Source organism: Pan troglodytes, chromosome 7 (assembly GCF_028858775.2).
Source record: "Pan troglodytes isolate AG18354 chromosome 7, NHGRI_mPanTro3-v2.0_pri, whole genome shotgun sequence".
Classification (NCBI taxonomy): domain Eukaryota; kingdom Metazoa; phylum Chordata; class Mammalia; order Primates; family Hominidae; genus Pan; species Pan troglodytes.
The window spans coordinates 79,287,600-79,305,794 of NC_072405.2; the positions used below are offsets into that span (position 1 = coordinate 79,287,600).

The 18,195-nt window shown below is 38.3% G+C and overlaps 2 protein-coding genes across 2 annotated transcripts in view; one reads left to right on the top strand and one right to left on the bottom strand.

Annotated features, from left to right (window-relative positions):
- The window catches only part of XKR9 (XK related 9), a 125,201-nt gene that overhangs the window by 41,556 nt on the left and 65,450 nt on the right, over positions 1–18,195 (top strand). The window lies entirely within an intron of this gene.
- The window catches only part of LACTB2 (lactamase beta 2), a 32,008-nt gene that overhangs the window by 12,761 nt on the left and 1,052 nt on the right, over positions 1–18,195 (bottom strand). The window contains exons 2-3 of the mRNA XM_016959565.3: positions 11,638–11,801; positions 7,658–7,784 (exon numbers count right to left, since the gene is read on the bottom strand). Of these exons, the coding sequence (XP_016815054.1) occupies positions 7,658–7,784; positions 11,638–11,801 (291 nt within the window). The remainder of the gene's footprint in view (positions 1–7,657; positions 7,785–11,637; positions 11,802–18,195) is intronic.

The following is an 18,195-nucleotide window of genomic DNA, read 5'->3' on the forward strand; positions in this document are numbered from 1 at the left end:
GGATCCTCCTACCTTGGTCTCCCAAAGAGCTGGGATTACAGGTATGAGCCACCATGCCCAGCCTAAGTAAACCTGTCTTTTTACAAGATGATCTGATTATAGTTTAATTTAGAATACAAAACTCATTTAGGCCAACCTTATATTAAAAAATAATCTATAAAAAGTAGTATACAGAAATAAGCATAAAGTTATTTGTGTTAAGCTTAACTCACAGGACCACATTATTAATAAGCAACAGTGAAGCTCTAGTAAAAAGATGTGTGACTGTCACTAGAAACTAAAGGTTCAGTATTTTCACAGGATAATTCTACCAAACATTTAAAGGTCAGATAATTTCACTACTATGTACCTAAACTCTCCTGGAGCACAGAAAAAGGCCAGGTGCGGTAGCTCATGCCTGTAATCCCAGCACTTTGGGAGGCCGAGGCCTGAGGTCAGGAGTTCGAGATCAGCCTGGCCAACATGGCGAAACCCTGTCTCTACTAAAAATACAAAAATTAGCTGGGCGTGGTGGCGGATGCCTGTAATCTCAGCTACTCAGGAGTCTAAGGCAAGAGAATTGCTGGAACCCAGGAGGCGGAGGTTGCAGTTGCAGTGAGCCAACATTGCGCCACTGCACTCCAGCCTGGGCGACAGAGTGAGACTCCATCTCAAAAAAAAAAAAAAAGAAAAGAAAAAAAAAGAAACAGATAAAGCCCCAAACTGACAAAGGTACAAAAAGAAAAATACTACCCAATTTTATTACTATTCTAAAAATAATAACCAAAATATTAACAAAGAGAATCCAAAAGCACATTGAAAGATCATGACCAAATAAGGTTTATTAAAAAATGCAAGAATGCTCCAATATTATAAGATCCCTGAAAATCATAGTAAAGATATGGAGGAAACTAGTAAGTTCATCTCCCTAGACAGTGAAAAGACATTTGATAAAATTCAACTCTTAAAGTATTTAAGAGAACTGAAATGACTATAACTTAGGGAAGTTTCTCCTTTACCATAAATATAAAAACCAACCAAATCCTTAATATTAAATATTGAAACTGTAAAGACTTTAAAAAGTCTAATAATATAATAGATATAAGGTATAAGACATGAGATACTAATGGAAGCAATTATTTTTGAAAGGCCAATGTCTGACATTAAGAACTATTATGCTTTTATAGTTTCCAAGTATATATTTCATATATTGCAAACAATTACTATATTATAGTTGATCCAATGGCAAGGTATTAAGGAGCTGTTAGAAATCATCTCTTTTGTCTGGTTAAACTTGCTGCAAGCTGTTAATAGAAGTATTCAATGTTATATGAAAATAATTCCAAGGGGTGTATTTCCAGCCAACTATAGCAACATGTGTCTTTGTGTGGCGATGTGTCATATCTTGTGGACAATCTTATGAATACATAGAATGCATTAACAAACAGAACCCCAATCTTTCTTTTTTTAATCTACAAAAACTCACTTGTAGAACCACTCTTCATCTGAAAACTGTTTTGCTTGCAATGCCTCCTTCATTATCAGCCCTCCCTGACCCCCGACCACACCAGAACTCAGTAACTGTTTTCTGTGATATAAACACAGAAAACAATTTGTTTTTCTGTGATATAAACACAGAAAACAAGTAGTAGGGTTTCTTAAATTGGGGAATCAGTAATCTCAATTCTCCAGTCACCTGGGTGGCTGCTGTTATTTGCATAAAACTGTTAAAATTCACTTCATACCGGCAGGAGGAGAAAAGGAAATGACATCAGAGGTGCTTTGCTAAAGATCACAGGAACTGCAGCTGTGGCCTTCCTATTTAGCAGGTAGAAAATTTATCTAGTATAGAGTGGACTTTGTAAGGATGACTCTCTTAGAGAATTCAAGACAGTGATCAAAAACTGTCAGATTGACTTTTCTTCAAGAAATTTAACTTAGCTTGCTAGTTTACATCCAGAATCAAATTCTTACTGAAAAACCTTTCTAGTTTTCTACTTTTTACTGCAAGGGTTCTTGGTGGATATTATCTCTGTCCCTACTGCATTTTATGTTATTTTTTTCAAAGTTGGCAAGTAGGCAAGATCAACTGGCCAATGAATACATGAGGACTGAGGCAGATTTTAACCTTCTATTTATGCAACTTTCGCTGAACAAAACTCTTAAGTGCTGTTATTTATAGAGTTGAACTCTGTCAAATGTCTTTTCACTAGCTAGCTTAACAAAGGTTTTGCTTAAAATATTACATGTTAATATTGAAAACAATTGGGCTTTTCTGACTTCATAAAAGTGGAAATTGAAAACCACATTCATCAGGAAATTAAATGTTTTATCCAGGCTTTAGCTTAATGAGAATTTATATTTTGAGAAAAGATTATTTACTACTAGTCATTTTTAAAATGTGTCTTGTTTTTGATTCTTTTTGTCAGTTTTCCCGTTAAATCTTTACACAGATTCCCATCAGAGTACAGTAAAACAAAAATTAAAATAGAATTCATATATTTGAAATCCTTGGCATCAATTCACTCCAGGAATCCAAGACAGTACTCAACTGAAGGGGAAGCAAGCACAAGGGAGATTTCTGGGACACTGATACTGTTCCGTTTCTTCATCTGAATGCTGCTTATGGGCTTTGTTCAATTTGTGAAAATTCATGACTTTGTACATTTATGGTATGTGATCTTTCCTGTTTATATATTATACTTTGATAAGAAGTTTTAAAAAAATGTCCTGTTCCACCTGGATGGCAGTTAACATCCAACAGCTGCATATCTTTAATCTGGTAAATTAGGTATAGCTCTAATGATTACCCATGATTCTATGATAACTGTGATAAACCAGTACTGTGATTCCCAAATCTTCGAGACAGAAGATTCAATAAACCATCTCTACCCCTTTCATTAACTTGGTCTAGGGCTGGTGTGCTATGGAGGAAATTTCAGTATTGTGAAGAATACTTTTTGAGCAAGTAGTAATATAACATTTGTTTTCCTTTGGTGTCATGGGCGAATTATATAACATGCTATTATATTTTCTTGCTCTTTCTTGCTATTTTCTTGCAGAGTCTTGCTCTGTCACCAGGCTGGAGTGTAGTGGCACTATCCCAGTTCACTGCAACCTCTGCCCTCACAGGCTCAAACAATCCTCTCACCTCAGCCTCCCAAGTAGCTGGGACCATAGGCACACACCACCATGCCTGGCTATTTTTTTTGTATTTTTGGTAGAGATGGGGTTTCACCATGTTACCCAGGCTAGTCTCAAACCGCCTGCCTTGGCCTCCCAAAGTACTGGGATTACAGGTGTGAGCCACCGCACCTGGCTGTATTTTCAACAAAAGCATTATAAGGAAACTGCCTAGAAACTACATTTTGAAAATCACAGCACAGTAGAGAAAAGGGGGCACCAATTTAAAAGAGGACACGGACATCTACTACTTCATTTTCTCTTACTCATCTGTTTGTCTATTTGCCTCTTTAAAGATATTAACTATATGTAAGATAAATATTCAGTGCCTTCTGTGTGCTAGAGGTGAGGATGTGAGGATGAATCTGGTATCTGCCTGTATCAGAGAATGGCTATCTAGTTACTAAACCCATTTCCTCTGTTTTGCTGGGCATACAGTTAATTTCCCAGACACCCTACAGTTAGGGGTGACTTATGACTGAATTGACAGCCAATGCAACAGAAGACTTGGTCCATGAAAACCTCCCATGCAATATCCCTTCCATGCTCTTTTCTACCTGCTGGATTGATCGAGCTGAGCATGCAACCTTGAAAAAAAAAGCCTTGAGGAGGGTAGAGTCACAAGATGGAAGGAGCATACATCATTACTTGCAGAGGGCCACTGGCCAACTGGGAACCTTTTTGGGACTGTATGGGACCAAGAAATAAATTTATTTCCTATTTGAGCCATTAAACATTTCTGAGTTGTTTTGCTATGGCAACTGGCATTAACTAATATTGTGAACTTAAGGAGCTGACTGCTTTTTAAGGAGACACCTACCCCCCTCCACAAAACCACAATACAACTTAGTAAGTGCTATTATAGAATAAAATTTATACAAAAGCTGGAGAAGAGCAGTTAATTTTGCCCAGAAAGCGTTCTTGATATAAGTAACATGTGAACTGGGCTTTGAAGAATAAATAGATAAGAATTTACCAGGGAGACAAGTAGTGGAAAGGGGTGATATAAACAAAGACATAAACAGGCATAATATGCCCAGGAATATTTGTATATGGCTAAGTGTTTTTGTGAGGGGAGTGGGAACTAAGACCAGAAAAGTGGCCTGGGGTCAGACTGTGGTATGGTAAAGAGAATAAACATTATCTTGTATGCAGCGAGAGTCATTAAAGATTTCACGTAGCACAATGAAGGATGGTAGGCTAAAGGGGAGAGCTGGAGACAGTAAGATAAAGGAGGAAGTACTGGTAGTGGATGTGAAGAAGGGATAGCACTGACAAATATGTGTGTGTGTGTCTGTGTGTATTTACCTATTTTTTTTTTAGAGATGGGTTTCTACTTTGTGGCCCAGGCTGGAGTACAGTGGCTATTTACAGGCTCCATCCCAGTACTGATCAGCATGGGAGTTCTGACCTGCTCTGTTTCCGATCTGGGCCAGTTCACCTCTCCTTAGGCAACCTGGTGGTCCCCAGCTCCTAAGGTCTGAGCGGTCACCATACTGACGCTGAATTTAACATGGACATGCAATTGGCATAGTACACTACAGCCAAGAACTCCTGGACTTAAGTGATCCTCCTGCCTCAGCCTCTTGTGTGGCTGGGACTACAGGCATGTGCCACTGTGCTCAGCTGACAAATATATTTTTTCCATAAGTTATTGGGGTACAGGTGGTATCTGGTTACGTAAGTCCTTTAGTGGTGATTTGTGAGATTTTGGTGCACTCGTCGCCCGAGCAATATACACTGTACCCTATTTGTAGTCTTTTATCCCTCATCTCCCTCCCACCCTTCCCCCCAAGTCCCCAAAGTCCATTGTATTGTTCTTATGCCTTTGCATCCTCATAGCTTAGGTTCCACATATCAGTGAGAACAAACAATGTTTGGTTTTCCATTCCTGAGTTACTTCACTTAGAATAATAGTCTCCAATCTCAACCAGGTCACTACAAATGCCGTTAATAAATTCCTATTTTTTTTTTTTTTTGAGAGGGAGTTTCACTCTTGTTGCCCAGGCTGGAGTGCAGTGGCACAATTTCGGCTCACTGCAACCTCTGCCTCCCAGATTCAAGCAATTCTCCTACCTCAGCCTCCCAAGTAGCTGGGATTACAGGCATGCACCACCATGCCCAGCTAATTTTTGTATTTTTTTAGTAGAGACAGGGTTTCATCATGTTGGCCAGGCTGGTCTCAAACTCCTGACCTCAGGTGATCCACTTGCCTTGGCCTCCCAAAGTGCTGGGATTACAGGTGTGAGCCACCATGCCTGGCCCCGTAATTCATTCCTTTTTATGGCTGAGTAGTATTCCATCATATATATATACCACAGTTTCTTTATCCACTCGTTGGTGGATGGGCATTTGAGTTGGTTCCATGATTTTGCAATTGCAAACTGTGCTGCTATGAACATGTGTATGCAAATATCTTTTTTGTATAATGACTTCTTTTCCTCTGGGTAGATACCCAGTAGTGGGATTGCTGGATCAAATGGTAGTTCTACTTTTAGTTCTTTAAGGAATCTCCACACTGTTTTCCATAGTGGTTGTACTAATTTACATTCCCACCAGCAGTGTAGAAAGTGTCCCCTGTTCACCGCATCCACACCAACATTTACTGTTTTTTGATTTTTTGATTATGGCCATTCTTGCAGGAGTAAGGTGGTATTGCATTGCAGTTTTGATTTGTATTTCCCTGATCATTAGTGATGTTGAGTATTTTTTCATGTTTGTTGGCCATTTGCATATCTTCTTTTGAGAACTGTGTCCTTAGCCTACTTTTTGATGGGCTTGTTTTTTTCTTACAGATTTGTGTTCATTGTAGATTCTGGATATTAGTCCTTTGTCAGATGTATAGATTATGAAGATTTTCTCCCACTCTGTGGGTTTTCTGTTTACTCTGCTGTTTGTTCCTTTTGCCATGCAAAAGCTCTTTAGTTTAATTAAGTCCCAACTGTTTATCTTTGTTTTTAATACATTTGCTTTCGGGTTCTTGGTCATGAAATCTTGCCTAAGCCAAAGTCTAGACGGGTTTTGCCAATGTTATCTTCTGTAATTTTTATAGTTTCAGGTCTTAGGTTTAAGTCCTTAATCCATCTTGAGTTGATTTTTGTATAAGGTGAGAGATGAGGATCCAGTTTCATTCTCTATATGTGGCTAGCCAATTATCCCACCACCATTTATTGAAAAGGGTGTCCTTTCCCCACTTTATGGTTTTGTTCGCTTTGTCAAAGATCAGTTAGCTGTAAGTATTTAGGTTTATTTCTGGGTTCTCTGTTCTGTTCCATTGGTGTATGTGACTATTTTATATTGGTACCATGCTGTTTTGGTGACTATGGCCTTACAGTATAGTTTAAAATCAGGTAGTGTGATGCCTCCAGATTTGTTCTTTTTGCTTAGTCTTGCTTTGGCTATGCGGGCTCTTTTTGGTTCCATATGAATTTTAGAATTGTTTTTTCTAATTCTGTGAAGAATGATGGTGGTATTTTGATGGGGATTGTGTTGAATTTGTAGATTGCTTTTGGCAGTATGGTCATTTTCACAATATTGATCCTACCCAGAGATGAACTTGGGATGTGTTTCCATTTGTTTGTGTCAGCTGACAAATATTTTTGATGTAAAAACTAACCTGATTAGTGTGGTGGGCAAGGGGAGGGGGATGGTAAAGGTGAAGAGCAGTGCAAGGTAATCCTGAAGCCTCTGTCTTAGAAGAATGAGTAAAGTCTTACATACTGAGAAAAGTGGATGTTCTGAGATCAGAAAACAGGTGCAGATTGTGGGGGAGAGAGGAGTTCAGTTTTACAATAACTGAGTTTGAAATACCATTTTGAAACCCTCAGATAGGTCATGAGGTATGATCGGTCAGGCCTAAAACTTATTTAATTTAGGTATGGGTCATCTTTGGGAAGTGAGAATATGGGAAAGCCCTGAATTGAATTGATACGTAGATCCCTAAGCCTCCTTGGGAGACAACACTTATTTTTTAAAGTGTAAATTTTATTTTTTAAAACAATGGTAATCATATGATTCAAATAAACAATTTAATAAAGAGTGAAGTCTTTCTTTTCTCATTTCTCAAGCAACTCATTTTCTCCTCCCAGAGTAAGCAATGTTATTGGATTTCTTTTGTATCCTTCCTGATGTACTCTTTACACATACCAGCACGTATGCACAGATCTTCTATTTTTTTTTTTTTTTTTTTGAGACAGGGTCTCACTCGGTTGCACAGGCTGGAATGCAGTGGTACAATCTTGACTCACTGCAGCCTCTGCTTCCCAGGTTCAAGCAATCATCTCATCTCAGCCTCCTGAATAGCAGGATTATAGGCATGTGCCACCATGCTCAGCTGATTAAATTTTTTTTTGGTATTGCCCAGGCTGGTCTTGAACTCCTGGGCTCAAACGATCTTCCCATCTCAGCCTCCCAAAATGCTGGGATCCTTCCATCCTTTTCTATAACACACATACACAGACTCTTCACCTTCCCTGGCTAAGGGACATTTACTTACCTTAGAGTGGCTCCCTCAGTCTTAATCACATCTCCATCTTTCAGATAAACATATTGTTGCTCTCCATTTCCTATAATTTCTTCTCTCTGAGGATTCCGTGGGAGTTTTTTAATGCAATAGGTAGTGTCTAGTCATAAAACATATAAAATATATTAATTCACACTTTATAATTAAGCCTTTTAAGAGATCAACTTTCATAGAGCTAACACTTGTGAATGACTGCATAAAATATTAACATTAAGAGACAACAGAAAATGGGATGAATTACAGCAGGTTATCTCTGGGATGTAAATATTTCATATCTTTCAACCAAACAGCTCTTCATTCTTTCATGCCCCTCTAGGTCTACATGAAAGCCTCTATTTTTTGAGTCACTCCTAGTTTATACAAAAAATTTAGAAGTAGCTAGCTTCAGCATCCCGACAAGTGTTGAAGAGGCAGTAATACAGAACCTGGAAACTCTTCTCTATCCAGGTGCCTAACATGTAGCAAAGGTGTCATGACAGTAATTAATAACAAAAGGATAAACATTAATTAATAACGAAAGCATGAGGTCCTTGCTACGAGTACTGAAATGAAGCCCCAAACCAGTGGCTAAGATATTAAACCTTTAAAATAAGCTAAATCTATACCACCCTTCACTGACACAAAGAAAATAAATTAATTAACCAATTAACAATTGAGTGCCAATTAACTAACCAGTATACTAGGTATACTGAATACAACCACTGTGATATCAAAGTTCTTAAAAGCTGTCCTGATTGGGAAACTAAAACTTACAAACATGAAACAAAGAACTATACTTGGTACCATTTAATGAATATTAAATGGACAATTCGGCTAATAAAGGCAGCAGGAGTTCAGAGAGAGTTAGGAAAGGATTTATAAATATGATAGAACTTGAGGTGTGACTTACAGAATGAGCAGGATGGGTAAAGGTACAGAGAAGGACTTGCAGGTAAGGGGAACAGCATTAGAAAAGGCATTAAGTCCAGGTGCGGTGGCTCACACCTGTAATCCCAGCACTTTGGGAGGCCAAGGTGGGAGGATCACGAGGTCAGGAGTTCGAGACCAGTCTGGCCAACATAGTGAAACCCCATCTCTACTAAACATACAAAAAAATTAGCCAGGTGTGGTGGTGTGCACCTAACATCCCAGATACTCGGGAGGCTGAGGCAGGAGAATCGAATGAGCCCAGGAGGCGGAGGTTGCGGTGAGCCAAGATCACGCCATTGCATTCCAGGCCGAGCGACAGTGCGAGACTCTGTCTCAAAAAAATAAAGCATTAAAATGAGAATGAGCATGACATATGTGTGACAACATAATGCTACCAACTTTCTACTGCAAAATACTGGCTAGGAAGAGTGGAGATAAAGTTGGATAGGTAAGATAAGCTCAGATCAGAAAGGGTCTCAAATTGCCTTTTACAAAATAGGAGAATTTAAACTTTACCATGTGTAATCACTGCACACTCTTTAGTAAGATAATGAAATAGTGTTAACTGATGATCAATATGGCGGCTGTGGGTAGGGAGACCAAAAGGAGATCAGAGAGCCCAGGAGGGGAATGACTGCAATTTCCCAGCTAGAAGGTAATGAATAGTAGGGTTAAGACGGTAGCACTGGAAATACGAAGGGAGAAAGAGATATTTCAAAGAAAAATGGACAAGGCATAGAAATTTGCTAGTTTGAGGATAAAGGAGACAGAAACACTGAAATAAAAAGAAACAACAACAAATACCACCTCCCCTTCCAACCCCAAACTCTATTATTTTGTATCTAAGAGGCCGAAGGAAAACAATGATATGCTTTTCTGGGAAATGACATTATATAACAAGATTGAGATATTGAGGTTTTTTTGTTTGTTTTGTTTATAAGCTGTATAATTTTATCTTTCAGTAAAGAAATGGAGGCATTACATTTCTGCTTATGAGACCTTTAGTAGACAATTAAAAAATCACAATTATATCAAAATTACAAAATAAATGTCATACTATAACTTTGTATCTGTCTTCAAAATTATGTGCAAATATAAATGAAAACACATATCCTATTTGAGTGGTTGTTGGAGGCTGGGGATGGGGGAAATCACTGCAAAGCAGCATGAGGGGACCTCTTTTTGGAATGGAGGAAGTGTTCCGTATCTTGACTGGAATGGTCACATAGGTATTGATGTTTGTTAAAACTCACTAAACTGTTCACTTAAAATGGGCACATTTTATGTATGTAAATTAAAGCTCAATAAAATTGATTTATGAAGGAAAAAAGTGGGCCATAAACATTTTAATTTTTCAAACTGAAAAATCTGAAGAGTTGGCTGAGGTGACAAAGCTAATCAAGAAATCACAGAGTAGTTTCTTTTTTTTTTTCTTTTTTTTCCCCGCAAACAGGGTTTCACTTTGTAGCTCAGGCTGGTCTTGAACTGCTGGGCTCAAACTATCGTCCTGCCTCAGTCTCCTGAGTGGTTGGGATTATAAGCACACACCACCGTCCCTGGCATAAAATAGTTTTTTAATTCACAAGATTTAATAGGTAGATTAAAAGAAGAGGTAAGACAAAATTAAAAGAGGTAAGACAAGAGAAGGAAAAGTCAGACTGACAGATTATAAGTTCCTATGGTACACAGTCCCCTTAAATTGGAAGAAAGGAGCTAAGAGGGTAAGGAAGCTTGGTTGCCAGTTTTTTATAACTGGCAGCCTGGTGATATTGGGTGTGGTAGCTGAGATGTCCCAATTGTAGTCACAAGGCCTAAAAAAGCAGATCTTTACAAATGTTTAAAAATACTAGCTCAATGTAAATGAGCATGAATGTTCTTGACCTCCTTACTGTGTGCCCTGAATGTGCCAACCACACTCTCATTCCACCATCTTTGCTCCTGCAATGCTGTTTGCCTGCAGGCCTTCCTGCCAGGAGCTTGCTCCTTCTCTCTGTCCACTCTGGATATAACAGCCCTTGCCCTTCTCCACTTTACGCTCTCTTCCTTTTCTCTTCTTGTACCTTTATTTTCCTGCATAGCACCCATGATTATCTGATCTATTTTTTTCCCTTTTTTTTTCATTCTGGTGCCCAGGCTGGAGTGCAGTGGCACAATATTGGCTTACTGCAGCCTCAGCTTCCCTGGCTCAAGCCATCTGCCCACCTTAGCCTCCCGAGTAGCTGGGACTGCAGGTGCACGCCACCATACCCGGGAAATTTTTGTCCTTTTTTTGTAGAGACAGGGTCTTGCTATGTTGCCCAAGCTGGTCTTGAACTCCTGAGCTCAAGCAATCCACCCACCTTGACCTCCCAAAGTGCTGGGATTACAGGCATGAGCCACTGCACCCAGCCTGATCTATTATTTATTTACCAGTACCTTCCCTACTGGAATGAAAGCTCCATGAGAACAGAGTCTGTTTTGTTCACTGCTATACCCCTTGTGCCAAGAACACTGTCTGACATATAACAGTAACTGGAATATTTAATGAATGAATGAATGAATCTAGGTATATGATGGTGGGATGAGGAAATAAAGAGATAGAAAATGTCAGTACTGTATAGGTTTCAGGGACAATGAATTATCAATACAATGATATCTTGCCTGAATTTCAGCATATCTTAGTAACTGCCTTAAAGTTACAGAAGGACTGAGATAATCTGTTAGAATGTGAACAATAAGAGCACCTACCTCACAGTATCCACATAAATTGTTTAGTGCAGTGCCTGGCACAGAGTAAATGCTCAACAGTTGTTAGTTATGATTAAGTCTGAATAGTAACTCACACACTAAAGTAAAATTGAGGATTTGAAACAGAAATCAGGATTTCCGTTCCTCCTTTGTTAAAACTAGGCACAGTATTCAACAGTCTAATCAATTTCTAAAAGTACCATTTAAAACTGAGGTATTTAGTAAATGGTTTATAGACTACTTAGCTCTGTAACTGAAATAAATTATTCTCCAAACACGGCTTTCCTCAATGAGCTTAATGAATGTTTTCTGTTTACCATTATTGATGCTTTTACAAATATCTCCTATGCCTCCAGAATGATCTCGGTGCCAGTGAGTCACTACAATTTCCTGGATTGCTGTGTTAAATTCAGTTAGAGCCTGCTTTAAACAGCTGATGTATTCTGGAATTGCTGGTTCTCCAGTGTCAATGAGGATTCTCCTGAAAATTAAATGGAAGATAATCACACAATTGGAACACTGCGTTGACATTAGCATTATTTTGCACACAGATAATTTACATTAAAGAAACTGCAAAAATTATTTTACTTTTAACATGCTCAAAAACCAGCTACATCACTTCAGCTTAACTACAGTAATCTCACCCTAAGAAAGTTTTCTGAGAAAAATTAGAGTTAAATATAAGTCTGAACAAGGAATAATAGCAGTCATCTTGAACATTTACATAGCAATTAAAATAAACATGGCACCATTCCAAGGACTTTACATATTTTACCAATTACATTCCTCATAACAACTGTTTAAGGTAGATATTTTATCATTATATTTAGAAGTAACTTACCCAGGTTACTCTACAGATAAATGGCAGAAACAGCTTTCAAACCCAGGTATTTTGATGCCAGAATATGTGCTCTTATCTATCTGCCTTTGAGATCTCATATCTCAGTATATTTCAAAAGTTTTATAGATATGAAATATTTTGATTCAATGGCACTCCTAAAGAAACTAGTCTTTGGCACTAGATATACAACTTATCACTGAAGTTTTATATTAGCACCCTGACACATGAAAATGAAGGCTTTAGTGAAGCATGGGAAAAACGTCTGAGCTATTTTCTTTCTTTACTTAGACAACCCCATTAGCTGTATTTTTTGCTTGTGGTTCTGAATCTTCCTTATATTTTGTTTGCCCTTCCTCACGATTTTATGAGGTGGCCTTTCTCTGTGAAGTTTTGCTGAACTAAAGACATGGGGGTGACATGTTCCTCAAGATCCAATTCTTTTTTTTTTGAGACAGGGTCTTGCTCTGTCACCCAGGCTGGAGTGCAGTGTTGCGATCTCAGCTCATTGCAGCCTTGACCTCCTGGGCACAAGCGATTCTCCCACATCAACTTCCTGAGTAGCTGGGACTACAGGTATGTGCCACCATGCCCAGCTCATTTTTGTATTTTTTGTAGAGATGGTGTTTCGTCATATTGCCCAGACTGGTCTCTTAACTCCTGGGGTCAAGCAATCCTCCCACCTCAGCCTCCCAAAGTGCCGGGATTACAGGCGTTGAGCCACCATGCCCAGCTCAAGATCCAATTCACAAACTTCTTCACTCATACTGTTTCACAGTAACACCTCAATAATTCAGGCTGGCTGACAGATTAGCCTTGATGAAAAGTCTGAGTTATTCATTAATTGATCAATAACTGTTTATGGATTACCTAATATGTGCTACAAATTTGTTTCTTGCAGTAAGCAGGACACAACAACCCTGCTTACATTCAACTGTTGGTGAGAAGGGGAACTGCATATGACTGGAAATAAACAATAAAAGTAACATACCATAGAAAGCATTTTGCAAAGCATTAAAATTAAACAGTGAGTAACTGGATGGTTATTTTTTATTGGTTTGTTTCCCTAACCCTACTCCCTGAGACCCAGAGCCAACAAAAACAAACTGGCCTCTCATAAGGGAGGAGGGCAATGGCCTCATAGCCCATTGGCTTCTATTTGCACCCTATGTTCTGTAGCACAGTAGATGTCCTTCAGAAACACAGTGTTGAACTGTCCTATCCGGAGACAGGAGACCAGATGGTTACACTGGACCAAGAGGGCATTTATTATAGGGTTCTGTTGGTAGTGGAAATGTAAGGAAGAGATGGCTTTAAGAACATTTAGAAGGTACAATCAACCAACCAACAGGATATTTGTTAAACAACGAGATGTGGAAGGAGGGAAACAGTTGGCGACTCTGAGGTTTCTAGGTGGGAGGATTGGTGTGCCATTAATCAAGAAGGTAAACCCTGGAGGGAGCAAATTTGAGATGAGTTTGACTCGGGTCAGAGTGAGTTCTGATGCTATTCCTAGCCATCTTATCTTGCTTTTTTTCCATAGCAATTATTACCATGTAATATATTATGTATTTACATATTTATTTGTTTATTGCCTATTTCCACACCCAACACCACCCTACAAATTTGAGTCCCTTCAGGGCAGAAAGCTTGTCTGTTTGGTTCAAGGAATTTATGGATTTATTTCTATATCCATAATACATTGTACTGCACTTAGCATTGTGCATATTTAGTTATGCTAAATTAAAAATACACAAGACTATAATACTATGATACCTCCAATAATACTCTCTAGCCCACCCATCCTAGATTTTGGCTGCCTCCATGCATTTGTGGTTATTTACCACAAATTCTCACTGCCCCTAACGTAGAGTCACTGGGACTATTTTTGTGGGTCTTCTGGTCCTCACAAAAAGAATACTTCCATGCTTCAGGTAAGGCTCAAATTTTTTCAATCCATCAAGGCCCCACCACTTTTAAAATTATTTCTTAATCCTTGCCTTCCCATCCTCCCAAGAAACTCTGTTTTGAAATATCTCCTAATCTAAAAATGAATATAAATTTCTGTAATTTAATGACCAGATCACATCACACTGATCAAAAGTCATGACAAAATTAACAGGGTTGATACATGAATTTGATAAAATCCAGTAGCAAAGAAAACAGATCTTTTAGAATGCCTGTGCTGGTTGTTTGCAGGTGAAAGTGTGAGTGACCATATGACTGTGGCAGTGGAGAACATGTTTCTGGGGCTCCAGTTTTAGGTCTCTTAATGGTCCTGTCTTGGTTTAACAAAATTGGAATTGATAAAAGAAGGGCTCTCAAAAGAAAGAAAACAGAAAAAAGTTCTGGAATTAATACAATCTATTCAGAACAAAGGAGGGGTGTCTAGATACTATAAAACCTAAAACATGAGTTTGCACCAAGCTTTGAGGGAAAAAAAAAGTCACACTGATAACATATGACATTGACATAGCAATTTAAACCATTTGGAGCTTTCATATTTACTATTTCTTTTGATCCTCATATCAACTCTAGGGAGGTATTATTACTTTATTAATTATTTATTTTATAGAAAACTTATCTTCAGAAAGGCTAAGTGATTTGCTCCAGGTCATATAACCAGCAAGAGGCAGCGCTAGGAAGCACTAGATGTTCAGATACAAGGTCCAGTGACTTCTCCATTCAAAACACTGCCTCTCTAGCAGAAGGGGATTGCTTAGGTTAAGTGCTTAGAATCATTATGTGGCAAAAATAAAACTTCAGCTATACATTTGAAAAAACTGTTATCAGTTTTGAAATTGAAAAAAATGTTATCAGTTTCTCCTTTAGCAAACAGTTACTCTATCAATGATGTCTGTAAATAGTTATAATAGATGATTGGATAGTATCATCTCTACATGGGCTAGTTGACTTTGTTCTTCTTGGCCACAGATAATAATATCCCTATCTCAGGAGGTCATTTTGCAAATGCAAATTATGCTAATGAAGGGCTCAAGGGAAGAGTATAGATGAATCTGTATAGGTCTATGAACGATTTATTCACTAGAGCAAAGTGCCTGGCACATAGTAGGCACACAATAACTGTTTGCTACATGAATGGAGAAAAAAATTTTTAATTGATGGAAAATTAGTAGAATCAAATTCCTTGTTATAGGTATTTCATGTCAATATTAAGATAGCTATTAACTGGTCTCTATTTGCTGTCACTCTTATAAAATCATTAGATATTTTCTGAACACCTACTATGAGCACAGTGTTATCTAGATGTTATGAGGAAAGCAGAAGTGATAAAAATAATGGCTAACATGGTATGTTTTCCACGTGCTAGAACTTGTTAAGTGCTTTTCATATATGTTTTTTCACTTAAATTTCACTGAATCCTTATAAAATCCAATGAGGTAGGTACTATACAACCTTCATTGGGTTGTATCAGGAATCTGAAGCTTAGAACTGTCTTGTCCAAAGTCATATGGCTAGTAAATGGCACCAGGATTCTAATCGAGGTAACCAGAGTCCAGAGTTTTAATTCTATTCCACTTGACTACCTTTTTCTATTATCAGCCACACTGTCTGCCCACAAAGTATGTACAATTTTGATAGGAAAGGTTAAAATTGCAGTTTTTAAAGGTTCTTAAGCAGAGGAGGAAAGTAAAAACACTGGACAATTTGGCTGTCATTTGTTGATTCAAATGCTTATTGAGTATGTACTAAGCATCACAGTTAGGTCTAGCAGTGTTTTAGTGAAATTCATTTGGCTTCCATGGGCTGATCAGATGAGGAAGGAAGACCAGCTAAAACTGTAGTTATCCAGCAGTTCTGGAGTCATAATAGTGAAAATTAAGAGAAAATGTACAGAATGCTCATTCATTCAGCAACTGTTTACTGTTCTACCTGAACTGTGTACAAGGCTCTGTGCTAGGTGCTGGGGATATAGCCATGAATATGCTTTCACTGAACTGATGTTATAGTGGGGTATGAAGGTGTGGAAAGACACTAAGCTTCTTGTACAAAAAAATCATTTCATTATCATTGAGATAAGGACCATGAAAAGTATGGAGTGTCCCTAATACAGTCTGATGGGTCAGGGAAGACTTCCATGAGGAAATGGTATTTAAACTGTGCTCTAAAGGACGAATGAGATTAGCTGGGTAAAGAAGGGAGGAATGAGTGGAAGAAAGAGGAAAGCATGCGTGAAGGCCCTGAGACAGGGAATCACAAACCTCATCTGAGACACTAGAAGGCCAGCATGGCTGGAGTGGGAGAGGTTTGAGAGGAGCCTGATAAGACTGATGGAGGCCAGAATACACAAGGCCTTCCAGTTTTAATTCCTAAAATACCACTCAGGCTACAAAGGGAAGATTGGATTGAAGAGAGACAGAGGTAGTCGTACAGAAGCCAATTAGGAGGCTATTACAGTAGCCTAAGCAAGAGTTGTGCTGGCTTGGACTGAGTGACAGCAGGGGACATGAACAGATCTTCATAATGGCTTGGATATGCAGTAGGAAGCAAATAAATGTCAGGAAGGGTATTTAGGCATTTCCTTTGATGGCTTTGTTTATCAAGATATGAACAACTGGAGGAGGACCTGGCAGTTTTCTGGAAAGGTTATGAGTTCAGTATGGAAAACACTGAGTTCCTGGCAGCAGTGAGTCATGCAAATAGATTTAAAAGTTGGCTACTTGAGTCTGAAGATCAAGTTTGGAATTTGAACTTGAGCTATATATTTGGTAGTTAATAATAAACAGATAATAAAGGCAAAGCCAAATAAGTAGATGAGATCACCTAGGTAGAGAATACAGTAGAAGAACATGAGAGATGAGGATTATATACTGAATAACTAAAATAAAGATTTGATAAAGAAGGTGACTCTATCAAGGTGAAAGAGAAAGAGCAGCTGAAGAGGTAATAGGAAACCTGAAGAATGTGGTGTTGGCAAATTAAGGAGGGAGTCGTCAATGGTGTCAAAGCACTGAAGTTCAAGGAAGATGAGAACAGAAAAATACCATTGGGGTTAGTGATACAAAAGCCGCTTGTGATCTTAGAACTGTTTTGTGAAGCGGAACAGGTGGATACCAATCTCAGAACATCTGACAAGGGGCCAATTAATATTAACTTCTAGCCACCTTTTACTTTACATCTTTTACTTTATACAGTAGCATTATCTACACTTATTTCTAGCTCAACTATATGGACTCTCTAGTTCAACTATATGGAGAAATAATTTACATAGTGCAAGTAATTCCACTGGCCATTCCACTCCATTAATTTACGTGAGCAACAGTGTTAAGTAATTTAAGACGAGAGACTATAAATCTGCTTTTCCCTCAGTTAGTCTTTAAGTCTCTCTTAGCACTAGCACTTTGCTATGTTGAGTGTGATTCTAGTGTTTAAAGATACAGTATGTATTTTTCATACAATATAGCCCCTAAACACAAGCCAATTTCTTCACCTGGTTTTCAAACAGATTCAGCCATCTGTTTCAATGCTGGAAAAAAAGCAGGTTGTGCTGAACTTACTGAGACAATACACTGATCTCCAACATGGTGTTCTTCTAAGAGACTTTCCAGGGTAATTCTGATAATATGCATCTTTTGTCTGAGGTATTGACTAGTTTAAGATAACACACTGTAGAGAGACCGCCTATGGATTTACTTGGTTGAGGGACTTCCAGCCAAGACAGACTGTACCCTAGAGATCTGGCATTTTTCCTGCTTAATTCTCTATCCTCCTAGATTCTGGTGGCAGCCTAAACCTTTGGTAACTACCTGACCCTGCCTTATTTACTCTTAACTTAATCTTTTACCTGCCCACTTTGCAGGTCTGCTGCTTCTAAAATTCTTATTTACTGGAAAAACGCCAAACAGTAGACACTTCCAAGGAAAACTCAATTAACTGTACTTACTAAATCGTTTTTAGTAATCAATTATATTTTAAACATAATTTATGTCTTGACTGCACAATTAAATTCTATGCTCAAGAGAAACTACATTATCTGGGTTCATCCAGTAAAGACTACAAAAGTTGCTAAATGCCT